Source organism: Perna viridis, chromosome 12 (genome assembly GCF_037379345.1).
Source record: "Perna viridis isolate PV_CMFRI_1.1 ecotype Kerala chromosome 12, ASM3737934v1, whole genome shotgun sequence".
Taxonomy (NCBI): domain Eukaryota; kingdom Metazoa; phylum Mollusca; class Bivalvia; order Mytilida; family Mytilidae; genus Perna; species Perna viridis.
This window is the reverse complement of record NC_142456.1, coordinates 24,958,469-24,978,917: the sequence shown is the minus strand read 5'-3', so window position 1 is coordinate 24,978,917 and position 20,449 is coordinate 24,958,469. Positions and strand designations below refer to the sequence as shown.

General features: G+C 32.5%; 1 protein-coding gene across 3 annotated transcripts; it reads left to right on the top strand.

Moving 5' to 3' along the window:
- Nucleotides 1–87: 87 nt before the first annotated feature.
- On the top strand, nt 88–20,079 carry LOC148601790 (uncharacterized). 3 transcript variants are annotated; one of them, XM_088556566.1, is made up of 6 exons: nt 88–230; nt 2,974–3,073; nt 4,861–4,969; nt 7,027–7,242; nt 8,367–8,444; nt 9,737–20,079. In XM_088556566.1, the coding sequence occupies exons 2-6, from the start codon at nt 3,017–3,019 to the stop codon at nt 9,934–9,936; spliced, it is 660 nt and encodes a 219-aa protein (XP_088412692.1). In that variant the 5' UTR covers nt 88–230; nt 2,974–3,016; the 3' UTR covers nt 9,937–20,079. The 3 variants fall into 3 exon arrangements, with proteins under 3 accessions (XP_088412692.1, XP_088412693.1, XP_088412694.1); XM_088556567.1 differs by having other exon boundaries at nt 109–230; nt 2,978–3,073; XM_088556568.1 differs by lacking the exon at nt 88–230 and adding an exon at nt 271–287.
- The last annotated feature ends 370 nt before the right edge of the window (nt 20,080–20,449 follow it).

Sequence of the window (20,449 nt, the reverse complement as noted above, 5' to 3'; positions counted from 1 at the left end):
AAGGAACAATATCCGTCCTATTTTTGGATTCATTCCTTTTCGTTAACATTCATTATCGGGATTAAGCTGCAGAAATGAATATCCGGAGAATATGGCAAACCGTAACCGATTTAATTTTATTTTTGGGGAAATTCCCAGCTGTAAGAAGAGAAAGAAGGAATTTTGTTACTTGTATTCTGCTTCATATTTTCGTTCTGGAGAGTAGTCCCAACTTAGTACACTGTTACAACGTTAGATATCTTTCTTTAGTTTGTTTTTCCTTTAGTCAATTACTGATCATTTGGTTTGTAAGTGGAGTCTATTATGACGGGAATGAACTCTACATTTGATTTGGGGTAGATCTACTCCTACAACTTAAGAGGTTGGAATTCCGTTCCTCTATATAGATGACGTATTATCTTTAAACAATCCTAATTTCGGGGATTTGATATATCGCATCTACTCAAAAGAACTTGAGATAAAGGATACTACAGACACTGTGAAGTCAGCCTCATATCTTGATCTACACCTACTGTGACCTAGAAATCGATGGTAAAGGAAAACTATTGACCAAACTTTACGACAAATGTGATGACTTTTCATTCAGAATTGTCAACTTTCCTTTCATCTGTGGCAACATCCCTTAGGCTAGTGCATATGGAGTGTTCATATCACAACTCATATGTTATGCCAGAGCTTGCCAAAACTATGCATACTTTTTGTATCGCGCTAGAACTCTAACAAATAGGCTTCTGGAACAGGGTTATGTTGCTACAAGATTGAAGTCATCACTACAGAAGTTTTATGGTCGTCATCATGAACTGGTGGATCGTTATGGTGTATCCATCTGCACCATGAAAACTGATTTATTCAACAGGTCATAGTTTTCCTCTCCTCATTTGTCTACCCCGGACTTGACTTTTTATGAGCAACTCGGTGGGTGTTTCTAGAAAAGCAGAGGACACTTACCCTACTGGTGCACCTGGTCCATGCTCCCAGTTTTTAGTGGAGTCCGAGTTGCTCATTTACTTTTGTTACTTTGTGTGTATGATTTTAGTTACTTTATGTTCTTTGTTGTGTATGTCTGTTTTCCATGTCTGGTCTTTGTCCGTGGATTACATTCTTTTGATTACCGCTATAACCTTGGTTCCCTTGATTACTCCTCCATACCCCAACCTCTTACTTCCGAGCACCATATTGCATAACGCTCGTTTCGCTGTTCCTTGAAATCAACTGAATTATAGTAAACTATTTTCCATTTAAAAGGTTTTATACAGTTTCTTTACCATTACACAGGAAAAGGTGACTAAACTAAAGAAAAAAACAATGACCTACCTGATGAGAACATCCAACAATCCTGGAAATCCTTTGTCAAAGCAGTTAAATTGAACTTCATATTTGGTTTTTAGCTTTTTGAGTGTGTAATTCCATTGATAAAATTACAGATTTTAAAATTTGTGAAACGAAAATATCTAATTAACCAAGGAATTGGCTTTATCAACTTTTGTCAGAAATGTATTGTATTCCGTAAAATTAGTGACCTAATTCAAAATTGCTGGTCATTTTGACGACTGTGTTCATTACAAATGTTTTCTAGTTTTTTAACAATTATTTAGGATTTTTATCACTCAATTTCCGGTAGGTTAAACTTCTTTTATGGCTGGGAACTGGGAATAAAAGGGGTCCAGAGTCGGTAATCAGGGAGTGGAAGGTGGTAGTCTAGAGGAGGGATGTAGGGATTAAGTACCCCCTTGTAAAAATGTACATGTAGATTCTTAATTGATGGACTACATGTATGTTTAGTTCAACCAATTCTTTTTGAATACCAGATAAAGATTTAACTTCCAATTTATTGTGTACCTTTGATCAGAAAGGTGACAATGAAAAAGAGTAATCTAAACTTTTGTGTGTGGTACATTGTAGTTGTTTGGGTTCTTGATGACCTAACATGTCTACACCCTTTGAATTTGAGTAGTTATATTTAATCAATTAGCAGCATGCTTACTAAATAATTACTATGCCAAAGTAAAAAACGTGTTAAACATAATTTAAACAACTAAAAAAGAACAGTTTTTTCAGATGTCCAAATTTCCTCTAAATAGCCTGCAACCTCCTCCTTTTTTAATTGGATTAAGACGTTATTCCAAATTGGAAAATCTGTATTTGTTTTAGAATTATATAGGCCTACTGGACAAAAACTGGTACGAAAATAAAACATTCAAGGTACAGTTTATTCCAAGACTTTGTCTGAAACATTGTTGGCCTTCCACAATGATCATAATCAACACTAATTTTCTTCTTGTACATAGTAAGAGCATTGTAAGGCTTTCAGTATCTATTTTCTACTTTAAATGAAAAAAAAAACAAAATAACAGATGTCCCTGTATTAACAGGCATTTTATCCCAAATAATAATCTTTACCTGACATGTAAAATAGGGAAAAGTCTGATGACTTGTTTTTTTCCGAAATTGGAAGATCGTCTATTGATTAATTAGGTTAGGTTCATAGTACTGTACTTTAAACACTTTTAAAAAATGCACATGTAGCTCAATTACAGGTTAATTTTCCTGTAAGCCAATATCACATATTCCATGTACAAATTTCATTTGTTACTGAAGTTTTAATCATTCAACATGTACATGATATTTTATTGATACTTTGAATAGTTTTCATGTGAAAATATGCATGACGAGTTGAGTGGAGCTTGTTGCCATGGTTACTTTTGAAACAAAGCAGATACATGTTTAAAACCCAGCAGTCAATTTCATAAAAGTTTGTACAGTTGTTAGTGTAAAATTATTTAGGTATTGTATTTATATTATTGTGGAGTCATAACATATGACTAATTTTACACTTATGTGATATTTTTGTGATATCAACCAGGGTATCATACAGGTCTTTTACATGTCATGTTATGTAAATAAAATTATTCATGTTTTACATATAAACATTTTATCAATGAGTTAAAAAACTGTTTATCTTAATATCTTCAGACAGGGTTTTCTCATATCATGATCTGAAAAAAAAGAGAGAAGAATGCCCAAGAAAAAGTCATGTGATACAGATGCTGTGGTTGCTGATGCTATGAGAGAGGTGTGTTTAGTTTTATGCTGTTGTCATAAGGAGTTTTAGACTTTACAAAATAAAGGCTTAAAGAGGTGTTCATTCAAAACTCGGTCCCTGAATGGAATAAAATTTACATATACTTGTGGTACAGTTGTACCTTAATGTGTCAAACTCGTATAAGTTAAAATCTTGGAACTGATTGCAATGTCCCAGCAAAACTCCCCTTACTCCAATCAGGGCATAATCTAGGATTCAGTAAATAGGAGAAGTGATTTCTCCCTTCCAGTAGTGATAGGGAGAAGTGAGTCTGGAATGGGGGAAAGCTTACTTCACCGCTAGAATATTTTGTTGCATTGATATGAAGTTGTATCATGTATTCTAATAAATAATAAACAAATAAGATAAGTTTAATACTGTAATTCCATATTCTATACTTGCAAATGAATAAGTACATGTATAATAAGTAAGTTTAATTGAATATACATGTATTAAGTGATCAGATTGTCATTGAGAACTTGTTTCTTATAATAACATGTTCTTAAAGTCTAAGAATGGTCTGTGCCTTCATGTGGTCTCTTCCTGAAAAAAAAGATAATTCATGTAAATCATCTCTGTTCTGACATTATGATGAGTACAATTGTATTGTAATTGATACAAAGCACAAATCAGCCTGTACAGACATGCATGTAAAATGTACATGTATGTTACATGTATGTTACATGTACATTGTTTAGTGGGATTATTTTCGAATAATTGATAGTTATAATTTAGATTGATAAATGAATGACTGCATCTTGATATGCTATAATGGTAGTCTATTATCTAATAAATTTCCTTGATTTTTTTTTATAAGTGATAATTGTTAGCTTAATTATCTTTATTTTGACCTTGTCAAAACAAAGTGTTATTTCAAACCCACATGAACTTACACACATAACTGTGATCCAAGCTGAACCTACCAATTATTGTCTTTTTAAACCATTAAAAATCACTGTAAGAGTCTCTCATTTAGGAAATAAATTAATTGTTGTCATCAAATTACATATTTGATCAAGGAACACAAAATGTACATGTACAATGGACTTTACATTTTGTGATTGTTTTCCCGTGATTTTGAACTCAATAAGTTGAATATGTTTCATTCAAATAAGTTCTGCTGGTTTTATCCATTATCCAAGTTGTTAGAACGGGAGAAATATTCCCTGGATTGCTTGGAACTGATGAAAATTAAGTGAACTTTTTCCAATTTAAGTTTTCTCTTCGTTACGAAAATTGCTGCCATTCTGGTTCTTAATTACCTGGGAGGGCTAGAATTATCTCTCTTTGGTCAAATTTCACAGCGACTTCACTTCTCTTAAAAGACCACAAGCTGGCGACTTTTAGCTATTTTTAAAAATTCTTGGCTACTTAAATCTCCATTTCTCCGTCTAGATTATGCCCTGACTCCAATACAATTTTACTTTTGATTACTTGAACCTCAGATAACTCAAACATTTTTTTATGGTCCCTTAGTTTTCACTGTACATATGTGATGTCTGAAGGGTGCTAAATGTAGGGGACCAGAAATTGAGAGAAAACAAATTCTGGATCAGCCTGAGTTAAAATTTCTATTTGAAAATCAACATTGTTAGATAATTGCTAAAATAGAAAAAAAATCAAAACAATTCCAGGAACCACCACTTAACAACCCCTTTGTTAATAAAATGGTTGGTGCTTTAGGAACAAAAATCCTTTGTGAAGAAATGCTCTCTATATCTACAAATGCTAAATAAACCACTACAGTATGTGCATACAATCATCTCTGCTTTTTGCAGGTTAATATGGCAATGAAAGAAGTAGCACAAGCAACTGCTCCTTTAAAGAGAATGTCAAACAAAAATCTGTCTGATCTAGAAGAAGATTCAAGGCCAGTTCATGAGCCAGGTAAGTCTCTTCTTGGATTTTTATAAAATCAGTCACATAATATCCAATTTGAGCACTCTAATTTCTATTCCATTAAGTGGTGTTAAAGCTTGACTTTAAAATGAAATTCGATTCATGTGATAAATTAACAAAGCATTAAAGGTAAAACACTGATGAATTTATTGGCAGTTTGGTTTTTTTTTTTTTTATAATGAACAGATATTCTTCAATCACACTTAGAGACTATGATTGTTAAAAGTTATATCTATCTACAACAAAATGGTGTATTACATTCAAGTTTAGACCAAATTTCAAAAGCATCATTTAAAGTAATAATAGTAGAATAATTAAGTAGCACTCCAGCTAAGAATCATGCAAAATGTGATTCATGGCTAAAAAGCCTACATATTTTTTTTTTGGATATTTTGTTTGAAATGACCCGTGCTCTTAGGAGATAAAAATTATATAGAATGCACTGTAGATTTCAAAATTAAGGGAGATAACTCTGTAAATGGTACTCAAATACAATAGAATCTACTGGGTTTTCAATGTGGATTATCTCTTAAGAGCAGGCCAATTTGAATGAATAATTACACATTTCATAGTATAGACCCATAAAACAACTTCATTACAAAAATAAAACTATGAAGCTTTATTGGGGTGTATCACATTTTTCCGATTTTGCATGATTCTTACGAAGACAGCTACTTAATTGGAAAGAGTGAATAACCAAAATGTTATCATGAGTGTTGAAGAACACCTAGATTTAACAAGTGTGCAGCACTTGTTCTATGCATGAGTTAAATCCTCAAGCATTTTTGGCAAGAGTGATAATGTTTTGGTAATCCACGATAAACAATTGAATATCTTATTTATTATATAGTTTTTCTGCGTAATTTATTGTTATTTTCAATATGAATTTTAAAATTCTGTGATTGGCGGATTGATATCAAAGTTGTGACATTTTTGTGGGAGAAAGTACCGAATTTATTTCACAGTGTGAATAATTGAAATTTATTACACTGGAAACATTCAATAAAACACTGCTATCTATATGATAGGGTCCACTGACCAGATCACACAAAATTGATAAACCGAGTAAGAGGTTCTTTAATGCTGATAATCATTTTTTTAAATTGGTTTATAATTTTGTGACTGACTGTCTTCATATCATCCATTCCAAAGAGCTTGACATAAGAACACTACATGCACACTGAAGTCTGCCTCTTATCTCATGTATTTTGTCCATCTTGAGGTTGACAAAAGATGAAAGCTTTCAATTATACTGTATGTCACTTGCATTGAATCTTTCTAAAAATGTCTTTTAAAATATTGCCTCCTACCTCATTACCTACTTGTAAGGATTTAATAAAATTCTGCTGAGTAAAAAAAATGAACGTTAAGTAGTAATGTATTCAGATTTTTGTGATCGATAAACGCATAAAGAACATAAGAGAGACAACTCTTACTCAGAGTGAAGATTTCACTAGGGTAATCATTAATGATTATTTTGTCCACTATAAATTGAATGACAAATGTGATGACTTTGATTTCCATTTTGTTAACTATCTTCTCCTATGTACAAAATGCACATGTAGAACATAATTGCCCTTAGGTATAAGAGATTTTGTCTTGAAATTCCTACATTTTTGTTAGAACTGCAATCATTACACCAATTTCTTGACTGTAGATTTTGATGCTCAAAAGCTTACTGGTAGATAAAAGCACATGGGACAAGGTTATGCTGCCTCTAGATGATAGAGTCATCGTTCAGTTTAGCTACTGTCGTCACCATGCCCCAAACAACCAATATGGGGTGTCTGTTTCACTGTTATGAGAACCTTCATTTGTCATATATATATATATAGAGACAATAACAGTATATTAAATTGAAATAAAAACAAAATGCAGATGAGACTTAGACTTGGGGTAAAATGCGAGACTTCGTCGAGCTTTTTTTACGATTCATGCCAAAGTCACAAAGAGATTATGTTTAGGTACATGTAGGTCTCAGTCTATTTGTATCTTTTAAATATCTCTAATTTTAATTTCTAAAATACATATTCTTGCACTTGCAGCTGCACCTTCAGGTGAACCAGCAATTCAGATCAAGAAACCAGGATTATTTGGCAATGCCAATACTGTAATAAACATACAGAGTGCCCAGAATATTCAAATTGGCAATAATAATACAATGATTGTCCAAAGTTCTAGTAGTAGACGACAAGTACGGAGCTATTCTCCACCTCCAAAGCCACCAAAGTTAGACAAATCTGTAGTGAAACGAGTTTTAGGTAAGCTTATTTGTTTATTGAGTTCAACAATTTACAAGACTAATACTATTACTAATAGGATAAGTAATTGGAAAGCGTGAATAACCAAAATATGATCATGAGTGCCAAAGAATGCCTAGAATTAACGGATGTTCAGAACTTGTTCCTCGCACAAGTTAAATTGTTTTGTTCTTGGCACTAGTGATCATATTTGGTTATAACCAATTGATTATGCTGTCTTTTAAGTAGATTCCCTCCATTATTTGTTGCTATTTTCAGCATAAATTTTAAATTTTGTTAATGGAGGATTGATATTAGTGTTGTGACGTTTTGGTGAAGAATGTGCAAGAGTGAAAAATTGAATTTGTTTAACAGTGTGAGCTTTCGATTCTTTCACATGGGGAATATTCAGTAAATCGCTGATATCTATAAATATTATCGTCCATCAACATTTGGTTAAATGCTTTGAAATGATTTTTATGCCCTCGCAACATTCAGTTGGGGAACATATTGTTTTACCCCAGTCTGTCCGTCTTACCGCCCCGATCAGGGTATATAGTTATTCCACTTCTCCTATAGTATTTAGGGTACGAAGTTGATACTTTGCAGAATTATTATATATGGATTGAAGATATGCATATTATCAGGGTTTTCATTTCTGTCAATATTTGACGCTATTATGGATAATCGAACTTGTCATTTTGTTGACATTTTGAGTGAATAGGGTATATGTTATTTCCGGATAACTCCTCCTACATTATTTAGGTTAGGAAGTTTATATTTTACAGAATGATTATACATGTAAATGGGTTGAAGATGTACCTGTCTATCTAGCCATGAAGCATTTTGTCTGTCCATCTGTTTTATTTGGTGGGAGGGTGTGGAGTGTTAGTGCATAGTGTTGTCCAAATGTTTAAGAATTTAGGATCTTGTATTTAGCTTTACCAACTATTTCTATTTTGGCAGTATTTTTTTTATAAATGTAAATTTTAACACTGGTGGACATTTGACATTGAAATGTTAATACTTTGAGCCAAATTTGTTACAAAGGGAAGTTATTCAACTTCTGTTGTTCTGTTTGACTTAATAAGTTAGCATATCTAGATATTAATTAAATTAAAACAGGTCTATTTCTCTGTTTTTAGAATCAACCAGATTATTAGGTGAACGGGATCTGATGATTGCCTCCACAAAATTTATGGGTCAACAGTGGAGAAGAACTTGTAAGTATTTTAAATTCAGAAATTATTGCATGCATAACTTACGCAGTTTTGTTATTTTACCCCTGTAGTCAAAAATGTAATTTTAATTTTTGCTATTTTGAAAAAAAAATCTACATTAGCTATGATAAAAAAAAATACACAATGTGAGTTTATATATTGCAATATAAATTCTATTACATTTTTCACAATACAAAAGCATTGCAGTAATTTCTGAATTTCTGGTATATCAGCATACAAGACAGAATGTCAAGTTTTTGAGCAAGTGAGAACAAGCCCAAAACTTCATAATATGTTTAGTGTAAAGCTAATATTTTCCAGTGTCAAGTTACTATGTAGATAGACTACTGAAAATTTGGGATATTTTAGCGGCGGGTTATTTTGGCCTTTTTGCATCAAAATGTGCATGTTTAATTTTGGTGTGTTAATTTTGGTGCATTTAGAATAATAATTATTTAGTTAAGCATTTTCAAATTAATGTTTAAGTGTAAGTAAGAACAAGCTCCATTGGCAGTGTTCTAGGATTTTTCAGAAATTGAGTTTTCCTCAGGAAAAATCCATATAAAATCAACTTTCCCACAGTCAGTGACTGCTTTCCTAACAAAACAAATCCTTACAGCATATGAAGTTTTGAACTTGCCATGGGAAAGTGTAACTAAGTACCTAACTTTCCCTGACCCAAATTTCACTTGGCCCAAGTAACGAGAAATAGGAATTCTAGAACACTCTATTGGATTTTCGAAAATCAGTATCAGTTAATATAATCAGAATCATTACAATATTAAACTTGTTTTTGTCCACAATAACTCATTGATATACATGTATATAGCCTTTCTGAATTTTTGTATACGTTATAATTTGTTTGGGGTTTAATTTTAGGCATTTTTAAGAGAGGAACCAAATAAACCAAAATATCTCTACGACCAAATATTTTCCAATTTACGGTATCAAGTTTTTGAGCAAATGTAAATGTTGCATATGTTCAAAACACCATAGCATGTCCAATAGGCTGATAATTTTATTGAGTTTCAAGTATACTAATATTCAGTGGATACCAAATTTGACGTTTCTTGTTCTTTTTGTGCAAATATTCAGAGCAGGTTCTGTTTCGACTTCAACAAACAAAAATCTACAATTTCCTGTAAAAAATGTAGGAGTTTTCAATCAGTTTTATTTTATTTTTATTTTTTTTTTGGGGGGGAAGTGTTGCAGCTACCTTGGCAAGTACCAACTGAGCCTGCTCAGAAAATTAGCAAGGAAGGGTCTATTTGCCAGCTTTTTTTTTGTTTTTGCAGTGAGGTTAATAGGCCTGGAAGATATAGAAATAGAGAGTAAATACCAAGATTATTACAATCAGGGAATTAAAGAAGTAACATTTCAAGCTCTTAAATATTGGACCCAGAAGAATCCAGATACTGCTACAGTCGGACATTTAACTAAAGCTTTGTCAGAGGTTTTTTCTCCTGATGACGTCTGTGATAAATTTAAGCCTTGATTGTATAATGTGTTTTAAATGGAGAGATGAATACTATTGTTGAGATATGTAAGTTGTGAATGTTTTATTTTTAATGAGATAATGTGGAGAATTTCTGTTAATTAAAAGGAAAAGGGGCATAAAGGGCTGTTTTTTATATTAAAAATAACTGAAAATGTTTGAAAAAAAGACAATTTTTTTAACAGGTTTTCTTAATTGATGCATAATTATGGTATCATTGTGACGTCATTTCAGTGAACTAAAGCCACAACAAATCCATTTTCCTTTCATGGCCAAATGCCCCTACATCTATTAACTTGAATGATTTAGATTGACACCAAATATGATTATATAATTAGTCTGTTTATCAAAGGATAAAAAGTAATTTGAATCTTCACATGGGATACCCTTACAATTAATCCCCTGAGTATTCAAATATTCTTTCAATACTATTGACATATTGATGAATGACACAATAAGTAGTATGACAGTTGTCAAGCAAAAGGAGAAATTGCTTGCTTGCCCTTCCAGAGCACCTGCGATTACTCCCAGTATTCATTAGTTTCATGCTGCTTGCATTGATCTCTGGGTATTTGTATGTTCCTTTGTATTATATACTATAAACATACTAATTTTCACGGTGTACTAATTTTCACAGTGTACTAATTTTCACTATTTTTGCAGTGGACAGAACGGCAAGAAAAATAATACTTGTGCAGTTGATTTTTAACACTTATTACGCTATAATATTAGGATATTATGTTCCCTGCAATGTTTTTTTCCCTTTAGTTTTTCCCTAAATTGTCCCGTAAGTCTTTTTCCCATTATCCATAATCATTCAAAAGATTGATACTTTAAATGTCTGTTTCACACTTTCACTATCTGTCTATTCTGACATTCTTTCTTATTAAAATAAATGTTTTAGTTCTAAGATGTTCAAGGTTAGTCCAGTTTCTTTGTTTTTGTGCATTAAGTCATTATAATGTTAATACTGTCATGAATTTGTACGATTGTCAATATGATTGATGGAGGCAGATTTAGAGATATTGAAAAAGAGGCCTCTGGAGGGATTCCAGAAAAAAAAAACAAGGGTCCAAGGCTATTATTTGCTCATTTTTGCCCAGGTTTTGCATAAAATTAACAACATTTCATATCACAAAAGCCTCCCTCTGGATCTGCAAGGGTAAAATATTGTATTGGAATAAATCATTTGATTTTCAAATAAAATAGATACATAAGACTTAAGTTATACTTCTTAAACCACATAAAAAAAAAACATGTATTTCATTTTTTTTTAACCCACTTATTTACACATCATGATTTATTTCATCTGTTGAAATGTGTCAATATACATGTATCAAATGATGAATTCAAATGTATGCTAGTAAATGTGACTAAAATTGTTCTATATGTACAGTCCCTGAACCGATCCACACAATGATTTGACGGATTGATGACTGCTGACAGATTGTTAACTGATAACCAGTAACCCTTTTGATCACAGTTTTGTTATGTAAAATTACGGATGATCTGTAAAAAAAATGAAAGTACTAATTGATGTTTTAATCTACTGCATTTTGTTTATATGTGTAAAATTGATAAATACATCAAATGAATTTGTAAAATATATTGAACACTCTGTGATTACATGATGTGATCACCAGTTTAATGGATCGATTTGACAGATCGATGACCAATCGCAATAAATGTTCCATGGACCGGTTCAGGTACTGTACATGTAAGAATCTTTGATTCTCTCTGCGAGAGAAGTTATGCTTATTGCTATTCAGTAGGAATGGGTATAAAATTTCATGGTTTATGTGGTTATGTCAAACCATGTTTAGATTTCTCAAATGAAAAATTGATAATTAAACTAAATTTAAAACACCTGAAAATATTCAAATTTAGAATACAATGCAAACTGATAATTTTAAGTTCTTCATAGCATTATATAAAATAATTGTTTCAAGATGGTTTCCATGGCAGATCCAGGCAGGGGTTTCTCAGGGGGCAAGAACTTTTTTTTTTGTTATAAAATTTTGGTAATTTTTTTTCTTTTTTGTTGCAAAATTTGAACAAAAATGATAAAATCATAGCCATGAACCTCTCCATTTTCATAATTTCCTGGATCTGCTCCTGGATTTCAAGCAACATATTTTTTCATCTAATATATGAATGTAATTGTTTCATTTTTGATACAGCTTAAGGAGGTAGACCTAGGGTAAGTGATATAACTCATGATATGTTTGTATCATATTGAATTTCACCAAACGCTATCAAGCTTTCATTTGACAAAGAATGAAATCAATGTAAGCCACTTTGATGCGTACATGACATTGATGTAAAATGCTGAATACAAACATTCCAATGATTTTTAAGAGTTGTTCCCCTTACCCTAGGTCTACCTCCTTAATCCATCATTATATATTGATACCTGATACTGATGATTGAAAACCTTTATCTTCACAACCCCAAGAGCTTGTTACAGTGAAATACTGCAAACATTTTATAAGATTTAATTATTTTGCTTGATATTCTATATTGCATTGACCATAGTGATAAAGATGTTTGCTTCACATTTTACAGATATACTGATCCTGTGAAATTTTTATTACCACAGTGTGCACTTTACATCTAGTTTTAAATTATTTTAATTATTATCATACATGAACATTTCAATGAAACTTGCCTAAATCAATCCTCTTTTGGACTGTAAAATTGGTTCTTTTTAGACAGGCAGTGGTTCATCAAGGTTCAAAAATGCATTTGATATAAAGATACTTTTTAAGTGGCAGTCTTTCTAAAAATCATACAGAAGGTGATTCACGCATGTTAAAAACCGACCACATACAGTTTTACTTTTGAAATAAAAATTATAAAGATTGTACATGAAGTTGGCACTTTGCAAGAGTTATTGTTCTTGATTTGGTTCCATTTGGTTGATTTTAGTTGGAGGTGAATGTATGATCTTCTCAAAAGTTCAGATCTGGATACTGAAATGATTATTGTTATGTAAAAATATAGCAGAAAAAACATCGTTTGTTCGGTGGGTTTTTCTACATCATAAATCACTCTTCCATTGGCAGTGTCTGAATTTTTATATGGACTGGTACTTAAGATGTCTTGTTTTGATAGCATTTTGGAATGTTCAGGGTTCGGTTTAAACCGGTTTCTCTGTATAATGGATTGTCTTTATGTTTTAAGTAGCTTATGTAAACGCAGCTCCTGAGTTGGTTTTGGTATGGCGTGTCAAACTGCTTGCTGAGAGGGCAGAGGGTATTCGGTATGTATGCTGTGTAAAAGCCTTATTTTTTAAAATGAATTTTTATTGTAAATTTTAGGTGCGATACCAATGAAAGTTATCAGTACGGGTTGCCATGCTGGCCGCTACACCCTATTACTTTTCATACGCTATTCTCCCTCCACCATTTAACTTAAAATGTATGAATGAAGTGTAGTATGTGTCTCAGTTTTGAATGAATACTATAAAAAATTTAAAAAATGCAACATATATTCACTGTTGTATAAATGTCTCATTTTTATGCCATCGCAAAAACACATTATTCCTTAGGACATGGCGGAAGGCCCTATTATTTTTTGCTCTAACCCTTTGGAAATTAGGGGCTTAAAGATGGAAGAGTAACACAGGGAACCAAGATTCTAGCGGAAATCAAAAGAATGTAATCCGGGAACGAGGACCAGGCATGGAAAACAGACACGCACAGCAAAGAACATAAAATAACCAAAATAATACAAAGTAACAAAAGTAAATGAGCATCTCGGTCTCAAATAAAAAAAAACTGGGAGCATGGACTAGATGCACCGGTAGGGTAAGCGTCCTCTGCTTTTCTAGAAACATCCGTCGTGTTGCTCATAAGAAAGTAGAGCCCAGGGTAGACGGAAGAGCTACATGTTGGAAAGGAAAACTATGACACGTTGAACAAATCTGCTTTCATGGTGCGGATGGATACACCGTAACGATCCATGAGTTCATAATGACGACCATAAAACTTCAGTAGTTCAATCTTGAAGCAGAAGCCTAGTTGAAAGCAGTCTAGCACGATACAAAATGTCTGCTTATTTACGTCAAACTCTGGCATAATGTATTAAGTTGTGACATGAAAACTCCATACGCAGGTGCTGAAGGTGTTGCCACAGATGTAAGGAAAGTTGACAATTGGGAATGAAAAGTCACAGAAAATAGTTGTTTCGCTTAGAATTGTTAGAAAAGCTTATTGTTGATCCGATTTCTATAATTCAGATGTCATTATGTTCATTGGGGGGATTGTGCCATGACCAAATAAATTGTTTATTGAAAGTTTTGTTCCGATTTTCGATTTTTTTTTATTGGACTTCTTATGAAAATCCCTGCCTTTTAATCAGAATTCGATCAGATATTTCTTACCATTTTTGAGTTATAATGGGTCAAAGTGACAACACGTACCCCAAAAATAGAGTATTTTTGGTTCGACTTCAAATATAATTTTTTTAATTTCATATTTTGTGCAATATTGTGTTCAAATCAGTTGCTGTGTCCATAATGAACCTCAAAGAGCGTCAAAAACCTATATATCGTATCCACACTTACGTTCAACTACTTGCAGTCGTATCATGCTGTAATCAGCGAAGCTCTTTATTACTATGCTTGTACTCCTAATTTATTTTTTCATAGACGGGTATTCAACATGTTATAAAAACTCCAAATCATTTTCAAAACAGCATTCAAATTGCTAAAATCAATATTTTCATGTGACTGCAAAATACTAGTGGTCATAGAATTTTGTAGTCATTGTTCGGACAATATGTTGTACCTTGGTATTATGTCTTTGAAGCTCTAAAATTGTACCACACGGTGCCAAAACCACAAGAGAAAGGATTGGATGAAGTTTGGTGGTCATGACATGAATATATTATAAAAAAGGAGCAAAACGGTCATAATAAACCAAGTATATTTTGTAAAAATCACAATTTTTGCTAAATAAAACAACTGAATTTTCGATCGCGCATGACGAATTTACTCGATTGCATAAGACCTGTACGCGAACTTTCCGGAAAATTGCTAGACTCTAGTTCGATTTGACAATTATTATCGACCACATACATGTAATATAGAACAATCCTTTGGATTTTTTTTTTTTTTTATATACCCACTGATTTCTTGTAACTAACGAACGTTCATATATCACGCATGATAGAAAACGTAAAATACAAATCTATGTTCACTGTCTCAAATTCATATCTACTCATTAGATGCATTTTTATCACCAGCTCAGGCAGCTGAATAGAAAGACAGAAAGCTTAAATAGTTAGACATGATAAGTTGAAACTGTTGCATAGGCGGAAAAATTAGGGAGGGGTGACACCCTCCCCCACCCACCCACTCACCCCCTCCCCCAAACTACCCCACCTCTTATGCTGGGAAAATTGGGTTGATTGCATAGAAAAAAAATAAAATTCTCTTCGACCATTCAGCGTGCTCCCTGGCTTCTCGAAATTTATATATACACCACTGTAAAAATATGAATAAACTACCATTCATTAAATTAAGAAAGAGTGTTAAAAAAAGTTTGGCTGCGCGTAGTCTTGTTTCAAATAGGAGATCACTAATATTTTTTGTAAGGCACCGCATTTTGTAAAACCCTATTAAACGAGACACCCACTTAAAAAGGTCAGGAAGAAATTATCACGTAAAAATGGATAATTTAGTTTCTATTAGTTTTTTTTATACAACTGCTTATACAATTTTACTAGTAAATCTTAAACTAGTAAAGAGGATTCATCGTAAAAAATATGCAAAATGTCACATGATTTTGGTTTTTCTCAGATTTAAAACAGGGTTATCTTTCTTTGCCCATTAGCTGAAAAAAAACAAAAACAAAACAAAAGATAATGATATACGTCAGACTACATTCCCACCCGTACATACTTGTGGAAATTTTAAAATCACCGAGATGAACATTTATAGTAATTAATAAAATTGTGTAAAGTATTTTGTCTCGGCGAGGCAAATGTATTGCTTTTTTCGGTGTCGATGTCTTGTTTTGGTCAGTTCAATATGAACCACTTGTACTGGGCATGCAGCTACACTAGCACCATTGCATCACAGTTCCATGTCTGTCCGGATCCATGCATATACATGTATGCTTCCGACGTAGTCACGGCCTATTAACTTAGTAATTTCTTTTAAATGTGTAATTAAATGTTAAATTTTCTGTTTAGTAATGAACTACTAAATGCTAGGTCAATGCATGGTTGCATTAACATTACTACATTACGCATCCATATTTGTATGAAGCATATGCCTTTGCATTCAGTATCAAGTATTTAGTAAAAGCGGACCACGTTCGGTAGGCGAGACACATACCATGAAAATAGTGTATTTAAAATTTGAAAAAATAAAAAAAAAATATTAGGAAATCAGAACGAAAACTCAATTTTTTAAGGGCATTATATGAATAAATTTTAATCAACCTTCCTTTGTGGACAGTGAATTACATTTCACTACATTTCTCTGAGGACACGATGCAAACAAGTCACAAATTGACTTCGTCGTAAAAATTGTCAAAGAACAGAATTTGTATTCCAACTGTGATTGCGTTGAAATAAAGTCATTACTAGCTGTCAACGGCATCAGTAATTTACGATAGAGTTGCATAATACAGAAAAGACTTGTACCAATTTTGCATGTCAGAAGAGAAACGAATTTGAAATTAGTTGCTATAGAAACATCCTTTTACGTAAATTGTCAAATCCAAATTATCTCTTTCAAATATTCGATAAACATACACAAAACAGAACTTTGTAAATGAGGTTAGATGCAAATACTGAACTTAGGAAGGATTTTATCTTATATTTTAATACAGCTTAAAACCTTCAAGTCCCATTTGGACATGCTTTTTTTCTGTGTGTGCTAAGATTTAACTAGGAATGCTGATTTGGCGCTCGTGTGTATATAATGAGTTTTTGTGGAAAATATATACTTTTATGTTTCTTGAGTCGCTTGACATGCAGTTTGTCGTGAAATTTTCTCGTGCAACGAAAAATCGATCCATAAAATCCATTACATATGAGTACCCATGTATTGCATAAGGTACATAATTATGTATAATAGTCGCTTTAAATTTCTTCGGCAAACAAGTCAAAATCAATAAATCTGTATATCCTAGGACGATTACCCTACCGGTGCATCTGGTCCATGCTCCCAGTTTTTAGTGAAGTCCGAGTTGCTCATTTGTTTTTGTTACTTTGTATGTTTGATTTTAGTTACTTTATGTTCTTTGTTGTGTATGTCTGTTTTCCATGTCTGGTCTTTGTCCGTGGATTACATTATTTTGATTACCGCTATAACCTTGGTTCCCTTGATTACTCTCTCGTGTTCATGTATGAATATAACGCGTCCCTTCAAAATGGTGAGAAAGCTGAATCGTTTTGAATTCCCTTATAATTCTTACTTTTAAAGGATGATATACTGTCTTTACATATTAACCTATTTTTCATGATAAAAAAGGAATATCTTATCAATTCTTTAAAATTTTTAAAGTGATTTCGATTCCCAATGACTTATTGGTTAGATAGAAACAAAAATAAGAAGAATAATCATAGCAGTACAAAGTTCAGACAAACGTTTTATAAAAGCCGAAAAGAACCAGTCTTTTAAAAATTAAATGTTTTATTTTGTTTCAGCGGCGTTATGAAATGAAGCGTGTGTCAAAGATGTGCGACAGATCATCACTTTTACACTCCGATGAAATTGTTAACGACAAAATTGAAACATGTGATTCTTATTTGACATGTAATTCTCTTCTTTTATTTCAGGAGGTAGACCTAGGGTAAGGGACACAACTGTTACAAATCATTAGAACGTTTGCATTCACCATTTTACATCAAATCTCATGTAAGCATCAAAGTAACTTGGACGGATTTCATTCTGTTTCAAAGGAAAGCTTTAAAAGCTTTGGTAAAATTAAATATGATACAAACATATCACTGACTTCAAGAGTTATGTCCCTTAACCTAGGTGTACTTCCTTAATCTGTTTTAAGGAGGTAGACCTAGGGTAAGGGACACAACTCTTAAGAAATCATTGGAATGTTTGTATTCACCATTTTACATCAATCTTATGTAAGCATCTAATTAACTTGGATTCATATTATTCTGCTTCAAACGAAAGCTTGAAAGGCTTTGGTGAAATTGAATATGATACAAACATATCCCCGACTTTATGAGTTATGTCCCTTACACTAGGTCTACCTCCTTAAAGCATCCGTTTTGGTTATTTTGATTTTAACTTTTAGACGATAGTCCAGTAATTTTTGCATGGCGTGGCCTATATCAATGTTTACATATGCGACTCATTCATGTATAACGTCATTTATAAACATGTTCGGGACCGAGCAATATTAAACGACTAGTTGTACCGGTGCATATAACAATAGACAGATAAGAAAAATCATATGTCACATGAACTTCAAATAAAAAAAAAAGGTTGTGTCTCGTGGTTTCTTTTGGTTAAAAAAGTGCTTTTCCCATGCCCATGAAAAGAGTATATTTTTTTTATTTCCATGTATTAATATTTAGCATATACATTGATTGGTAGATGGATAGCAGGGGCGGATCCAGGTTTTTAGATTGGGGGTGGGGGCGCACAGTTAAAATTTGGCCGAGCGGAGCGAGGCATAAAATTTTTTTAGGTTAATTTTATGAAATATTCTTCTGGAGTGGGTGCAATGTAGATATCTTTTGTGTAAAAAATAGCGAAAAATTAAAGTTTCAACCTAAAACCGCCGAAATCTATGTTAACACCTTTTCCGTACTGTATAAATATTACTGAATATGCAATAAGGACAACATTATCAAAATAACAAAAACTTAATTCATACAGTTTGGTGAGCACGTTTTAAGGAGGTAGACCTAAGGTAAGGTACCTGACTCATGAAATTAGTGATATGTTTGTATCATATTCAATTTCACTAAAGCCTCTCAAACTTTTGTTTGAAGCAGAATAAAATGAATCGAAAATAATGAGATGCGTACAAAGATTGATGTAAAATGGTGAATACAAACGTTCCAATGATTTTTAAGAGTTGTGTCTTTTACCCTAGGTCTACCTCCTTAACCTGGCATGTATGTTATCCTACATTACTTTCAGCCACTAAAATCTCTTGGATGTTAACCTAATAAGCATAAGCACAGTATCATAAAATTCTTTGTCCACTATCTGTTTCTGTTTTAATTCATAACAACTGCAGATGAATTATATCCATTGAACTTTATTTATATATTACTCACTGAATCAAAACTTTTACTGAACTTTTGAGCTGACATTTAAGTAGTGCGAAATCGTAGCTCTCGATCTTTTTTTTTGATTTTGCGATCTAGACGTTAAGAAAATACAAAAAAATAGTTAGAGCTACGTTACGCAACTAACATGTAAGCTGATATATTGTACTCTTTAATTATTATACAGTGATTACCCTCAGATGAGTTGAAATGGGCTAAAGATTATACTGCCATTTTTTTGTATAATATCACAGAATGATGATTCATATGATATAAATACAAATTGAATAGTAAAATTGTCTTTATATCTTGTTGGTGCTGAAACCGTACGCCCACTTACATTCTGGATACTAGTAATAGCTTTTTGACAGAAACATCTTTCATCAATCAGTTGTTTTTAATGTTTCTATCTGTTAGTGCAGATTGTAAGTTATTCAATATATCATTCTAGTTATGTTAATTTTTTGTTCAAGAGTAATCATGGGAACCAAGGTTACAGCGGTAATCAAAAGAATGTAATCCAGGGACAAAGACCAGACATGGAAAACAGACATACACAACAAAGAACATATAGTAACTAAAATCATACATACAAAGTAACAAAAGCAAATGAGCAACTCGGACTCCACTAAAAACTGGGTGCATGGACCAGTGCAAAGGTAGGGTAAGTGATTATTTATTTTGATATTTTATGAATTTATTTTACATATGCTGTACTTTTTAGTTGTTTAGGTTTGCCCAATATTTACTATAGATGCACGTACATTTTCATATTTACATTTGATTAATTTTTAAGAATTGTTAAATGCCAAGATAGTTTAATTGAATTGTTGTTACATCTTAAGATAGTTTGAATAAATTCTTATTAAAACTTGTTACACATTTTGTACATGGTCATTTGTTCTAAAACTGCATGTAATAAATATACAGTAGTACTGTACAGGTCTTGCCTATGATTTACATGTAATTAGATTTGCTTCTTATTAATATTTCTGGCATATATATTTTTTTTTGAAAGTAAATGTCCCACGTGTAAAATGATTGAAAAAAACTTAAGGTCGAATGGACGACCAAATGTTAAAAAGTGGTTGTCCCATGGGCTTCTGCTTCGCTCCTAACTAGCCGGTTAATATTGCATGGTCCCTTATTAAATGAAATAAGCGTGCTTCAATGATATGGATAGCAAATCTAATTATTAACCGATATACATCCGCATCTGTGTAAACGGACTATACATGTATATAGTGCACACACA

What these genes read in the sequence shown, in the direction of transcription:
- LOC148601790 (XM_088556566.1), top strand. Translation starts at nt 3,017, where the DNA reads ATGCCCAAGAAAAAGTCATGTGATACAGATGCTGTGGTTGCTGATGCT. An exon ending in TTGCTGATGCTATGAGAGAG is followed by an intron (nt 3,074 to 4,860) that starts GTGTGTTTAGTT and finishes TGCTTTTTGCAG; the next exon opens with GTTAATATGGCAATGAAAGA. An exon ending in TCAACAGTGGAGAAGAACTT is followed by an intron (nt 8,445 to 9,736) that starts GTAAGTATTTTA and finishes TTGTTTTTGCAG; the next exon opens with TGAGGTTAATAGGCCTGGAA.